At 43.4% G+C, this 15,458-nt stretch overlaps 1 protein-coding gene across 2 annotated transcripts in view; it reads left to right on the forward strand.

Annotated features, from left to right (window-relative positions):
• The window catches only part of LOC126292249 (luciferin sulfotransferase-like), a 165,634-nt gene that overhangs the window by 115,870 nt on the left and 34,306 nt on the right, over positions 1-15,458 (forward strand). For both annotated transcript variants that reach the window (XM_049986148.1, XM_049986147.1), the window contains exons 2-3: positions 4,232-4,456; positions 15,172-15,271. In XM_049986148.1, the coding sequence (XP_049842105.1) occupies positions 4,255-4,456; positions 15,172-15,271 (302 nt within the window). In that variant the 5' untranslated portion in view covers positions 4,232-4,254. The remainder of the gene's footprint in view (positions 1-4,231; positions 4,457-15,171; positions 15,272-15,458) is intronic.

Here is a 15,458-nt window from a genome sequence, read left to right on the forward strand (position 1 = left end):
TTACAATACCGTCGTGCATTGATAGCCTCCCCCTGATGCATAAATTCGACCAAAATGATATCTTTTCAGCCCCTTTTCAGTTCACGCTGCATTTGCTCGGAATTGTGCTTTTGAATTTTTTGTCTAATGGGTGCGAGGTAACGGGCGAATTGTGGCGCCAGCCGGGGCCCGGAAGCAAACACGTGGTGGCGAACGTTATCCGGGCGAGAGGGGTAGCCCCAGCGCGTGGTCCAGCCGCGTGGCTGGGAATTCCGCTGTGACGAGGACGGTGCTTTGTGTCGATTACGGATATGTCTATGCCGGGAGTGCCAAAGATGGCGGACTTTGTGAAGCCTTAATGGCAGACATTTCACAGTTCGTATAGAAATTAATAGCAGCCAGATTAATCATGATACCTCAAAAACAAACATGTGCGGTACTATTATTTGCACGACGATTCTGATGGTGTAATCAGACTTTCAATATCTCTATTAGTTTGAAGTTTAGTATTTGAAGGTAAATTATACAAGTAACACTCAGCAACGAATTTCCAAAATATAAAAACGTCATCCGATTTTGTCGATAGCCATGTATTTAGAAAGCTATTAGTGTAAAACTACATTGGTATGAATTACAGGCATGTAACTTGAATAGTACATAAGTTATTGGAGGTCAAAATGGCCTATTACTATCGATCGCGCCAGGTTACACGAAAAAACGGTAGCAGCATGCTCATAAATATATTTATTCATATATGTCTTTGTTTATATCCGATAGATACCATTCATGAAGAAATTGGTTAAATATTTACTGTGTTTTAGAAAGCACAGAGATATTAGGCTACTGGCCTACCTTTTGTTCTATTCCTTTGACATATGTTCATTTAATTTGTTTATGTATCTAATAATGTGTGTTACAGCGTGTTTATGGTCCAGCCGTAGGAATATTTTTTTTTAAATTTCTATTTAAATGTAACTCCAGCATTTCGTATGTTTCATTATGTTTGTGAGTGGGCGTTGGCTTGAAGACAGGGCGGAAGCACTCTAGCCAGTCACAGCGATCGTGTCTGTGGAGTACCCGAGGTAGTTATGAGCAGTGCGGCAGTTCTGGAGAGGACAGCACAGGACACGAGAGCGCTGGACGTATCGGCGCGACGGACGCCCAATCGCGGGAGAGACGTGGGGAGTGTGGAGCGGTTTGCGCGTGGTCGCGGCAGATAGAAATACTCTGGAGTGCCGATTGTGCACCTGTGAGTTTTGTGGCTTCTACAGTGAAGACGTAGTGTGCGTTTGGAAGTGAATATCTCGCGAGCTGTGTTGTCATTCATAACTAATTACGTACAGTAGGAATCTATTCTTTCCCTATTATTCAACTTATATATAAGTGTTTTGCAGAAATATACCGCATTCTCAAAAGTACTTCTACTATCGAACTCATCATTTAAAGTCGGTAAGATAGTACCAGCAGATTTTATTTAATTGCAATCTTTCATTTATAAATTTATACACTCCTGGAAATTGAAATAAGAACACCGTGAATTCATTGTCCCAGGAAGGGGAAACATTATTGACTCATTCCTGGGGTCAGATACATCACATGATCACACTGACAGAACCACAGGCACATAGACACAGGCAACAGAGCATGCACAATGTCGGCACTAGTACAGTGTATATCCACCTTTCGCAGCAATGCAGACTGCTATTCTCCCATGGAGACGATCGTAGAGATGCTGGATGTAGTCCTGTGGAACGGCTTGCCATGCCATTTCCACCTGGCGCCTCAGTTGGACCAGCGTTCGTGCTGGACGTGCAGACCGCGTGAGACGACGCTTCATCCAGTCCCAAACTTGCTCAATGGGGGACAGATCCGGAGATCTTGCTGGCCAGGGTAGTTGACTTACACCTTCTAGAGCACGTTGGGTGGCACGGGATACATGCGGACGTGCATTGTCCTGTTGGAACAGCAAGTTCCCTTGCCGGTCTAGGAATGGTAGAACGATGGGTTCGATGACGGTTTGGATGTACCGTGCACTATTCAGTGTCCCCTCGACGATCACCAGAGGTGTTCGGCCAGTGTAGGAGATCGCTCCCCACACCACGATGCCGGGTGTTGGCCCTGTGTGCCTCGGTCGTATGCAGTCCTGATTGTGGCGCTCACCTGCACGGCGCCAAACACGCATACGACCATCATTGGCACCAAGGCAGAAGCGACTCTCATCGCTGAAGACGACACGTCTCCATTCGTCCCTCCATTCACGCCTGTCGCGACACCACTGGAGGCGGGCTGCACGATGTTGGGGCGTGAGCGGAAGACGGCCTAACGGTGTGCGGGACCGTAGCCCAGCTTCATGGAGACGGTTGCGAATGGTCCTCGCCGATACCCCAGGAGCAACAGTGTCCCTAATTTGCTGGGAAATGGCGGTGCGGTCCCCTACGGCACTGCGTAGGATCCTACGGTCTTGGCGTGCATCCGTGCGTCGCTGCGGTCCGGTCCCAGGTCGACGGGCACGTGCACCTTCCGCCGACCACTGGCGACAACATCGATGTACTGTGGAGATCTCACGCCCCACGTGTCGAGCAATTCGGCGGTACGTCCACCCGGCCTCCCGCATGCCCACTATACGCCCTCGCTCAAAGTCCGTCAACTGCACATACGGTTCACGTCCACGCTGTCGCGGCATGCTACCAGTGTTAAAGACTGCGATGGAGCTCCGTATGCCACGGCAAACTGGCTGACACTGACGGCGGCGGTGCACAAATGCTGCGCAGCTAGCGCCATTCGACGGCCAACACCGCGGTTCCTGGTGTGTCCGCTGTGCCGTGCGTGTGATCATTGCTTGTACAGCCCTCTCGCAGTGTCCGGAGCAAGTATGGTGGGTCTGACACACCGGTGTCAATGTGTTCTTTTTTCCATTTCCAGGAGTGTATGTTCCACTCATAATTCGCAATTGCCGAGTGATAGAAACCTTCGACCATCCGATTCATGTGCGTATGCTTATTGTATACTGTAGACTCAGCAGTGTTTGGCCTGTCATGCGACAACTACGTGCCCCAGCCCCTAGACAACGAAACCACCCAAAACTTCAATATCGCAACTCTGAGGCGGAAGGTACATAGTTGGGGGACATTCATTCAATATTTATTTGAAAGCCCGCATGTGGTATTTGTGTGACGACATTGTGAGGATTGTCTTTTTGTCTCAGGCGTGTAATTGGCCACCCTTGTTTCATATTCTGTCATAGTACAGCTCAGAAAGTCCTCGCCTCCCAATTCAAGCCGCTCAGGAAATTTGCAGTTGCTGTTAACCGGATTTTTCTTGTGCTGCTCCGTCAGATCTTTTGGGAACCGTCTTGGACACAGTTTCCGGTACCCTAGCGTTTCTGAGGTCTGCTGGAGAGTTGTGAAAACATCGCACAAATTTTATCCAGTGTCAATCGGTGGTCTTCGCGAACAATTTCCTCCAATTTTTGCACCATGATTCAGAATGGGAAGTCTTCCACACCTCAGTTCGTCACGGACATTTTTTTTCTGCCTCCACTAAAGTCCCTATTGCACTTCAGCTTTCTCGTGCTGTCCATAGCACCTCCGCTGCGAGCTGTTTTGATACACGAAAAAATTTCAGGGAGTCTTATTCTTCCGACTAGTAGGAAGCGGCTCTCACTTGGTGGAATTTCTCCCCCACATCTTTCACGCAGCTCGACTCCACAACATGAGTTTACATACTGCTGCGCTCTTGCAACGCTCAACCTCATGATGGGGTTCCCCCACTACCACACAGTGTTGCCAGTCCTTAAAAAAAAAAATGCCACAGCCCGCTATGGTCACAGCACACTTACTTGGAAGGAAAATTAGCATTGGCCTTATTACATAATGTGATCGCTCTAAGCTTGTGGTTATAGCTTGATACCAGTGCCTATCAATTTTAATTGTGTATTACAGCACTGAGGATGGTCACTAAGTGACCGAAAATCGATTTTGCTGACGATAAAACAAGAAAATACGGCCAATGCTGATTTTCTTTCCAATTCTATCCACTATTTGATCGTGGTGCACGCAACATGCCATGGAGTCGCCAATCGGTACACTTACTTTCTGAATATGTCACGTACATTGTGGACCTCCATTAACGAGAAACACTGTTGAAGTTTCTATTTGCACGATGGGTATAAGGCCTACTGTAATCTCAATGCTTTTTTTTTTTCCTTAACAGCTACTGAAGGGCTAGTCACAGCTGTACCAATTGCTTGCAGGGAGCGAGGCGACGCGTGACGAGATGTCGCTTTCGGCGGGGCCGGTGGACAGTCCACGGATGCGGGAGTTCCTGAGCAAGATCACCGGCCCCTACAACCAGGACTACGTTAGGCTGTCGCCCTCCGGCTGCGTCATGCCCACACTCTACATGGACATCGCTCAGAGAGTGCTCGACTTCGAGGTCAGGCCGGACGACGTCTGGATAGTCACCTACCCAAAATGCGGTGAGCCCAGTCTGCCAAACTGAGAATTGTCTCCAAAGGATTCGCACATAGCTAATGTTTCCGTTACGGTCATTAATCGCAAGACCTGCTTGATGCAGTTCACTACAGTACTCTAATGCGCACTGAACCGTGATGTATTTTCAAAGAATATTCTTAAGAATTTATTTTATTTACTAGCGATTCATCAAGAACATTAGCACATTTAATCACACTATGTAAGCATGGAAGTAGTTGCCAGGGAGTAACTGATGAAATCATAATCAAATTCCTTTTGACAAATGGGAATTTTATTCACTCTGATAGTGCCTAAAAGCATTATCAAAAGAAGCAGATTTAAAATTATAATCAGAAAGCACCCTCTAAATATCAAAATTACAATTTATTCAGAGGCAGAGAGAAACAAGTTTTGACTCTATGAGCTTTCGGGCGGCAGAGAACCTTGCCGCTCCCTTTTGACACAGCCGCTCGCAACAGCCTCTGAAGGACTAAACTGGTGCAAATCTGCAACACACAGATAACTTTAAACTAAGAGTTTCAACAATGTACACAAGCACACAAACTATGCACCCCCCTTTAGGGGATGGAAATGGTACAAAACACTAAAAATTAAAATAATAACTTTATCACCGAAGGTGCAACTTCATTTTAACTTCTAAGAAAAATCTTACGGTGAAAGGGTGGCAACTTCATATACTATAATGATCATTTAAATAAAAGCCCATGGAATGCAATCTTATATAAAATTCTACAAAGTTGGCCAAACAAGTTAAGATGCTCTAGAGTACGCAGATACCGCCTCTCGAGATGATAGGCAAGATCAAAACATATTTCAGTAATTAGACCGTTACACTTCAAGCAATTCGTTAACACACCAAATCCGACAAACATGACAGAGTCAGCTACTAACGACAGACAGACGCTAACTGCCTAACAAATGCGTACGAGAGAAGACTAGCAAGCTGACCCAGACTCCCCTGCCGAGCTCATAGCGCCCCTTAAATGCACGTGAACAGGCAGCCTTTCCCCTTTCCCACCAGAGGGAGACACCATAGCTGCGATTGCCACAGCGGCGCCACCGCCAGAAACGGAGGGCGACTGCTTCACACAACGCGCTGCGGCGCGCTCTTCAAAACAGCAATTTTTACCACGGCTCACGCACAAATCTTTATCGCTGTATAACTATTGCGCCAGTCATTCATCTGAACCTGTCTTTATTTCCATCTACAATACACCCCCTGAAACACCCACATACAATTTCCTCCGGTATCACACTGTTCCTCGAAGGCCCAGGATGTGTTCCAACTGATCAACTGATCTCTTCGTCTAGTCACATTGTGCCATAAAGTTTCCTTTTCCCCAATCAAAGTCAATACCTCTTTATTACACATTCTATATGCCCTTGTAATCTTCCTCTTGCTCACTTACTACTGCTGTCGTCAGTCGTTTTACTGTCCCAACAGCATATACCACACTCACAGGAAAAAAATCGCGACACCAGACCAACACGAAAGTAGGTTTCACTGTTTCTACAGATGAAAGATGATGTCTGTTCGAATTTCGCTTCAGTCGCATAAGAGCGGTGCTAGTAAAGCCTCTCTCTCTCTCTCTCTCTCTCTCTCTCTCTCTCTCTCTCTCTCTCTCTCTCGCTCTCGCTTGTGCCTTTTCCCCGCATCTAACAGGGTCGGCATGGTTAAACGGATTTGGCAAATTTAGATTGAGGGGTGGCCGGATGCCCTACCTCGCGCCACCCCGCACCTCCCAGGACGGAATTAATGGACCTCAACTGTCTCCGAGTAGTGTAATCCACAGAAAAGTACGAACGTGTTCAGATGTCTGTGAGCCGTGTAACTAGGTGGAATGTGGGGACCAGCCCGGCAGTCAGCTAGTGGGATGTGGAAAACCGCCTAAAAACCACATCCAGGCTGGCCGGCACACTGCCCGTCGTCGTTAATCCGCTGGGCGGATTCCATCTGGGGCCGGCGGGCCTACCCGAGTCCAGTAAGTAGCGCATTTAGCGCTCTCGGCTACCTTGGCGTCTGCTAGTAAAGCCACTATGAGAATGCAAGTCAGGTTTGATTTAAGTATAAGCTTTAACTGAGCTCAGCATTAGTTATTTTTGAGACGACGTGGTGAGTTGGTGTTAGTCGAGAATGCACTTAAGGTGACACCTCACTGAGTTCGAACGAGGTCGCCTAATAGGGCTACGAGAGGCTGGATGATCCTTCTGCGGGACTGCAGAAAGACTTGGCAGGAATGTAGCCACTGTACATGATTGCTGGCAGCGGTGGCCACGAGAATGTACGGTCGAAAGAAGACTAGTCTGGACGACCACATGGCACTACCGAGATGGAAGCCCGTCGTGTTCGGCGTATGGCTATGGCGTATCGTAATTGCGTATGTAACAGGAATCTGAGCAGAAATTGGCATCGGAGTGTCACAGCGAACTGTAGCAAATTGTTTACTTCAAGGACAGATCTCAGACGGATGCCAATAGCGTGCATTCCACTGTCCCCAAACCACTGCCAATTCAGCGAGAGCTCATTGGAAGACAGAGTGGATTTCTGTTCTGTTTTCTAATTCAAGCTGGCGCTCCCTCGATATCAGTGACGGCCCTGTGTTGGTTAGGCGTCCAGTTGAGGACCTTTAGCCAACCTGCCTGCGTGCCACACATACTGGACCTACACCTCGAGTGATGCCAGCAGGAGCAGTCTCGTGGTTGTCCCACGGACCCTGCCTGCAAATTTGTTCGTCAGTGCGGTGACTCGACCTGTTTTGCTGCCGTTCCTGAACAGCATTCCTGGGGTATTTTCCGTGAGGATAACGCTCGCCTACATATCGCTGCTGTAGCCCAGCATGCGCTACAGTGTCGACATGTTGCTTTGGAATGCTCGTTCACCAGACTTCCCTGCAATCGAGCGCAAATGGGGCATCAACTGGTGACAGCTCCAACCCCATACAGCATTAACTGCCTCTGCACTGACAGAAGGCTCAAAATGGTTCAAATGGCTCTGAGCAATATGGGACTTAACATCTGAGGTCATCAGTCCCCTAGAACTTAGAACTACTTAAACCGAACTAACCTAAGGACATCGCACACATCCATGCCCGAGGCAGAATTCGAACCTGCGACCATAGCGGTCGTGCGGTTCCAGACTGAAGCGGTTAGAACCGCTCGGCCACTCTGGCCGGCTTGACAGAAGGCATGGAACTCCATCTCACAAACTGACATCTGGCGACTGTAAGACACAATGAATGCACGTTTGCATCCTTGAATTCAACATTCTGGTGATTATTAATCTGTGATTGTGCTAGGCTAATTACTTAAATACGTTATTTAGACAACTTCATTCGCAAAATTTCATTACTCTCCCTTAATAATTTTTCGGTGTTGCGAATTTTTTTCAGTGTATTTTCAGCGTCTCAGTTCCTAATCAGACTTAATTCGAGCAATCTTCGTTACCTTTGGTTTACTTTCCTCGATGCTCATCTTATAACCTCTTTTTCAGAACACTATGCGTTCCGTTCAACAGATGTCTAGGTCGTTGACGTCAGAATTATGTAATCTACTCACAGTTTTTATTTCTTCTCCCGGAACTTTACTCCCTTTTCCAGTGTACTGTCAGTTTATTTCGATGGTTTCTCTGTGTATATTGAGTAACACTATGTTCTAAATTATCTCTCCCTTTCACTCCTTCTATTATTTCAGCTGCAGTGTGGTATCTCTTCTACTTGTAGATGACTGTGGCTTCAGAACTTCAAAGTGAATGTTAGGTCCATCATTGTCGAAAGCTTATTGTGTAGCTACAAATTCCATAAATCCGAGATTGCATTTATTCACCATATCGTATATTATTTCAAGCGTTTGCAAATTTCCAGACAAGGGTAGAGAAAACTTCTAAGTGGGTTGGTTAATATTAGTCATTTATTACTTCTGCAGATAATAATTTTACTGTCACTATTTTATAATCTTCGCTTATTAAGCTAATGCGTTGGTAAACCTTTTATCACCTGCACTCTGTGGTGCTGGGATTGCTGTAAGGTGCCATAAGCATTTTAATTGCAGTGTTGTTATTGTAAAAGCTGATTTGACTGATACTTTATTTAACAATATTTTCAATCAGAATTTGATAACTTTCAGTAACTGATCGTCTTTGGTAATTCTCCTTCGTATTAGATCAGTTGTACTGAAAGGCGTCAGCTGCTCGTTCTGACTCCTTTCAATAGGTGGTGCAGGTGCGCCAGGCACTTGTGTTCTGTTTTCATGTCAAATTATTGTAGTCTGTCAGGCAGCATTGCTCTGAGTGGAATAGGCAGAGTCGCGTGACGTATCTTGCATAGCCCAAACTCTTTGACACGCAACAGCCAATCACAGGCAATGCTACTGAAATTCTAGAGGCACTCTTGCACTCTTGGACCAGCGTTTGTGTTTCCATTAGGGCGATGCAAATCCACAGCTGCAACATGCTGTCCATATGATTGGCTGACGTCACTGATTACTTTTAATTTAACCAAGTACGTTTCAGTCACATCACTTTCGGTCCTTGCTGATGGTGAAAATTGTGAGTCATGTGTGTAGGGAATAAGTTCTCACAGTCTAACTTATTCAAACTGTAACGTAAACCAGTTTTCCTGCGTGATGAGATCGGAACCACGTGGCCAAGTATCACACCCTTGGACATTGGTTGGAGCTTAATCGTCTCTAAACTTAAGAAAAGAACGATTTTAATGTGTTGTTTTCTGGTAATTATTATTATAATTATTGTCGTTAATTCCCCATTTAGGAGAGCGTTAAAAAACAATCAATTTTCATGGCACTTCTTTTGTCTCCTTCTTTTCTCTCACCAAAAATCTCTCATTTATTCATTGTGTTTCTTCTTCCTCTCTTCTTTCCTGGTTTCTTCCCATTTGGTGTTTCCTCGAATTTCTGTTTCCTAATTTTTTTTCTCTGTCTTTTTCTCTGTTCGTTATTTCGTCTGTGGTGATATTTAGTTTCTTGAGGTCTTCTATGGTTTCATTTGCCCAGTTAGTTTTCATCGTATTACTCATCACTATGTTAAAAATCTTCTTGATCAGTCTATTTTCGTTCATCCTATAAATGTACCCTTAGAATTTAGCCCTTCTTTTTCTGATGTTATTTGTAATTGTCTCCGTCTGTTTGTACAGTTCTTTTGTCGGTCTTTTTGTCCAGATCCCCTGTCTCTGAACTTGCCCATAGATCTTTCTCAGAATTTTCCTCTCTTGCTTTGCCATTTCCTTGATTTTCGTTCTTCCCTCCCACTACTGTCTTTTCTGAGGCATACAAGGTTTCTGTTAAGAATACTGTTTTGTAATGTCTTAATTTCCCATTAACGGAAATACTTCTTTTGTTGTAATGGTTCCATCCAAGTCTGTAAGCTTTTGTAGTCCTGTTTCTGTATAATCTTTCCCAAGTATTTGAAACTTTCAGCTTGTGCTATCTTTCCATACTTTGTTACCAATGGGTTTCTGTCTGTGGATTTTGTGTACATGTACTGGATTTTTTCATACGAAATTTGTAGTCCGGCTGCGATTTCATGTAATGTCTCTAGGGCTTCTTTGGGCTCTTTTCTGTTATTTGATATGATGGCAATACCATCTGCAAAGGCCAGACATTGTATCTTGATGGTTTTATTTTTGCGTCTCCCCGTATTTACCCCATTGACTTCTTTGTACCATATCCTGATTATTTTCTCTAGAACTGCGTTCAATAAAATGGGTGAAAGGCCATCTCCCTGTCTCACTCCTGTCTTGATTTAGAACGGTTCGGGGGTCTCTCCCATAAACTTCACAGTCCCCTAGAACGTGGAACTACTTAATCCTAACTAACCTAAGGACATCACATACATCCATGCCTGAGGCAGGATTCGAACCTGCGACCTTAGCGGCCGCGCGGTTCCGAAATGTAGCGCCTAGAACCGCTTGGACACTCCGGCCGGCTCCAGTTTACTGAAAAGTGTTTCTCTGTCTATGGAATCGTAGGCCTTCTTGAAATCAACAAATGTTATTGTGGTGTTTCTGGACTTTGTCATTGTTAATATTGTTCTCAGGCTCCAGATCTGTTCACTGCACAATCTTCCCTTCCTGAACTCTGCTTGGTACTCCCCTATATGTGGATCTATCTGAGGTTCTAGGCGATTTAACATAGCTTTGGATAGAATTTTGTATGTCACTGGCAGTAACTAAATTCATCTATAGTTATTAGGCACTGTTTTGTCTTCTTTCTTGTGGAGGGGTTGTATTAGGGATTACTTCCATTCTTCTGGCACCTTTTCTGTTTCCCAGATGTTTTTGATTCTTCTGTGTATTTTGGGTGTAATGTTTTCATAGCCTAATTTCCGTATGTCTGCAATCAGCCCATCTGCTCCTGGTGCTCTGTTATTTTTCATGATTTTATTATTTTCACTATTTCTTCGTGCTTTGGGGTTGGGAGTTCTGGCTAGGTTCTGGGTTTGTGAACTGTAATCTCTGCTTTGGTTCATCACATTTGAGTAGTATGAGTATCGAGCTAATATTTAACAGTTATTCTTCGTATTCGTCTCTAGCGTTCCATCTTGTCTTTTGAAGCATAAGCTTGGAGGTTGATACGCTGTCATATTTTCTCGGAAAATTCTGTAAAAATTCCGTGTGTTGTTTCTGGTGAAGTACTCTTCTACTTCCTTCAACCTGCTGTTCTCGTGTTGAATTCTTCTCATTTTTCTTGTGTTCTGTGGCTGTTAAATTTTTTCCAGGCTTGTATTCTGTCTTCTATGGCTCTGTCGCATGTCATGTTCCACCATCGATGTCTCCTTTTTCTCGGTGGTTGCCCCAGTTTTATCAGTTCTCTCATTTTTCCGACAGTTGTGTCCAGTTGTCGCTGTTGATTTTCGTAATTTCTTCTTTTATTTCTTTCTTGTTCAGATGCAGGTACTCTGGATCTGTTCTGAAAGGTCTGTTGGTTCTCTTGATTTGTCTGTTGGGTATAAATTTTGCTTCTATTTCGAGAAGGTGATGATCAGACCCAAAAACTCCTTTCCTAGTTCTTACGTTCATTATTTCTCTACTGTTTTTCATGGATATTGCTACGTGGTCTATCTGAAGTTCTCCTAGAGCAATGTTGGGGTGATTTACTAGTTTTCTGGGTGGTTTCTGGAATTGCGTTTAGGTAATTTTCAGCTCAAAATTCCTGCAGAAATTTATGAAGTTCTCTTCATTTTTGTTTGTTCTCTTGTGGGCCGGGTGTTTCCCTGCCGTGTTTCGGAATTTTCTTTCCGTGGCTAAGTGCGAATTGAAATCCCCTAACAACACTTTTACGTGATTCTTGGGGATTTTGCTGGTAGTTTCTTCCAGATCTTCCCAGAATTCCTCTGTCATCTCTGGGTTCTTCTTGTTATAATTATATGTGGGGCATGTGCACGAATTACTGTATTTTTGGTGATATTATTGATAAATTTTGTGTAGTATTCGAACGAAGTTGCAATCTACTGCATGGTGTATCTACCTTGTACAGAATTTTTAGCATTAGCTTTCGTCTTTTCATTACATCACACGGTTCACTTTGTCTGAACTTGCAACAGCGGGACATTGTGTGCTTTTATTATTTCTCCACAATAAGGTGCGCACTTCTGTATCTTGCATGCAGTATCCTCTTGTCTTTCGTAGCATTTACAGCTGTCAGATAAGTCGCTAAAGCTGGAGTTTGCCGACGCGTGCAGTTCGGAGCAACGACACAGCCACACCTGTTTCTTGACTATAATTTTTGTGATTGTTTATTATGAGTTGAAAGTTCTTATTCTGGGTGCTCAGTTTCGTAGTATACAGACTCCAATACATTGTACCAACAAGATCAAACTCATTACACAGTGATGCATTAACGCTGCAGCATTACTAGTCAGAAACCATTAAATGAAGTTCCCCGTTCCATTTACGAGCGTCCTGCTATCGTCGGTAGGAATTACGAATTGGATTGCGTTATCAAACATCATACCTAAATATTTGCTAAAATCAGGTTAAAACTTCCGAAATTTCAAAAGATTAGTAGCATTTTTCAAGACGATGGTGGGCTTTCAGTGTTCGATATAATGGTTGTTATGACCAGACGAAACTGCTGTCATCCAGCCATAACTGGGGATTCTTAGATTGCCTGGGGAGCTGTCTCATTGGAACTACAACTGATGAGATATTAGTTCACTTTATTACGTGAATGTTAAAAAGATTTATTTAACTTGATACGTTTCTTTGCCACTGGAGTGCCTGAAAATTTACAACTATCACTGACTATGAAAGCAACACTTGACGCAATGATTACACAGGCCAACAAATTTTTTTGAAAAAAATCTTTCTTTACTTTGATAGCTGATCTTTATAGATTTTTATGAGCTGAATGCATATCTAGCCTTAGTTTTTTGCATCACCCATAGTTTTCGAGCAACATGCTTAGTAAAAAAGTCCAATGCTATACGGTAAATGGGGAAATTAATCAAATGCTTTCTTACAACATAAGCTTGGTTTGTATTTACAGTAATCTACTTAAAACAATGATATGTGTTAATAGAGGTTTCACTTGTCAGCTGGTATTGGTTTGTATTTTCTTTCTCTTTTTTCATTGAAGCTTCTTGTGGAGCTTTTCCTACGATGAGTAGCCTGCTGAACTTCTCGGTTGGTGTTCCATCGTCCTTGGTAGCGTTTCTCCATCACTTTACTGTCCTGGTGAAAACGCTCTCCTTGCTCCTCACTAACATCTCCCATCTTGTCTGGGAAGTAATCAAAGTGACTGTTCAAAAAGTGAACTTTCAGGCTCATTAAACATCCTAAAGTTATAAACTTCTTTAACATTGTAGCTATAATAGGAACATATTCTGCGTCTTTTTCATGTCCTAAGAAATTTGTAACGACTTGCTTGAATGATACCCATGCTTCTTTCTCTTTTAAGGTCATTGTGGATTCAAAGTTAACATCAAACATCAGTTTTCTAATGACAGGTCCTACAAAGATGCCTTCTTTTAGTTTAGCTCCTGAAAGGTGTGGAAACTTTTGGTGGCGATACTTAAAACATGGTCCATCTTTAGGCAAAGCCTTTACAAACTGTTTCATTAGGCCTAACTTTATGTGTAGAGGTGGTAGGAGTACGTTTTTTGGATCTACGTCGTTTTTTCGTAGAATGTTCTTCTCACCAGGTTTTAAAGACTCCTTCCATATCATAGGAACAGCAAATCTAAAGGCTTTTTTCTCCTTTTTCGGCCATTTTCTCAGATCTTCAACACACACATAACATACCTTATCCGGCGCCCAAAATTTATCTTGATCACCAAGTTTAGATCCAAAGTATGACAGATAAACCTTTTTCACAAAGCCTGTAATGTTTCTTTATTTTTTTAAGCACAAATTCATCACAAATATAACAAACACTGTTAGCAGAGTTTTTACGACCACGATTAGTCATTGTACTGAGCATATGCACAGGACATGGGAAAGTGAGTTTAGGTTGACAGTAAACAAAACACCATGTGTTAACACAAAAGTAGAATCGACGCTTTTTTTCAGCAATGGTTTTTTAGCAGTTCTACCAACTTCATCTACATTCATTACACTTCCTTTTTAAATTATTTTAACTATATAAAAGCTGCTAAATTCTTCAAAATCGCGCCGGCCGGGGTGGCCGAGCGGTTCTGGCGCTACAGTCTGGAACCGCGCTACCGCTGCGGTCGCAGGTTCGAATCCTGCTTCGGGCATGGATGTGTGTGATGTCCTTAGGTTAGTTAGGTTTAAGTAATTCTAAGTTCTAGGGGACTGATGACCTCAGAAGTTAAGTTCCATAGTGCTCAGAACCAATTGAACCATTTTTCCAAAAATCGCTTAATTTAATAAATTTAACTGTAAAATGTGAAGAAATAGTGGGTGATACAGTTTTTTAAGTATCATATTTGGATTTCCCCACCCTAAAGAACATAACAATAAGGTATTTTCAGCAAAAAAGTTTTTGGCCTGTATTATCAAAATCTTTTCTTGAAGTGCAATATTCAACATTTACAAAAATACATTTCCATCTGAGACTCGAAGAACACTTCAGTCCTGCTCAATGATGTTGACCGCTTCAGCTGAGGTCACGAAATGCGCAGAGCGCTTGCAAGCTCAGTTCTATATTGACCTCCGCGTAAGGGCACTGCTGTACTGAGAGAGGGGCGTGTCTTCTTCAGCCTCTCCCATTCATCGTCGCATATTGCAGTGAGACATCGCTCATGTATCGATGGGCGTTGCTGACTGTGGTGTGGCACCACGATCTTTGGACGATACCACACTGTTACCATGTAGAGTTGGGCTCTGGGGTTTGGAAATAAGTCAACAATTTATATTAAGACAATAGAATTACGTAATTTAACATTACGAAATGCTATAGTGTTACAGTGTCAATATTAATTACATGATAAACTAACGTATTAGTCTTCAGACTTATTGCCAATGTGCTCTTCAGGGGAATAGAGAGATTGGAGCTGAGCAGAAAGTTATTTAGTTCAGCCTAGCCTCATACTTCGCCACATTACCGACAAGATATTCAGTTTTCTCTGGTAGGTTGTTAAATATATGTGTAATATGTAGCTCCAAGGCCTCTACTAAGAGGCCATTGTCACTTTGCCGTTACACATTCGAATTTATACAGCTTTTTTTATCATAAAGTCCCAGTGAGACGAAGACTTTAAAACACATCACATTTCTGTCTGCAGGCACCACTTGGAGCCAGGAGATGATCTGGCTGGTCATGAATAACTTCGATTACGACACGGCGTACAAAATTCCGCTACATGAAAGGACTCCATTCATTGAGTAAGTAGAAAAAACAGTCACTTATGGTCATTTGCTGTGGTTTGGTCACTGCGCACGCTACTGATTATCCATTTAGTAAGAACTTTTGTTTTGATTGAATTCCTATGGCGAAATCAATGTGGGAGTTTGTTGTGGTAGGTGTCCACTGGTAGAAGCAGTGTCGATTGTAGCAGGGCCGATTTCAGTA

Source organism: Schistocerca gregaria, chromosome 9 (assembly GCF_023897955.1).
Source record: "Schistocerca gregaria isolate iqSchGreg1 chromosome 9, iqSchGreg1.2, whole genome shotgun sequence".
NCBI lineage: Eukaryota > Metazoa > Arthropoda > Insecta > Orthoptera > Acrididae > Schistocerca > Schistocerca gregaria.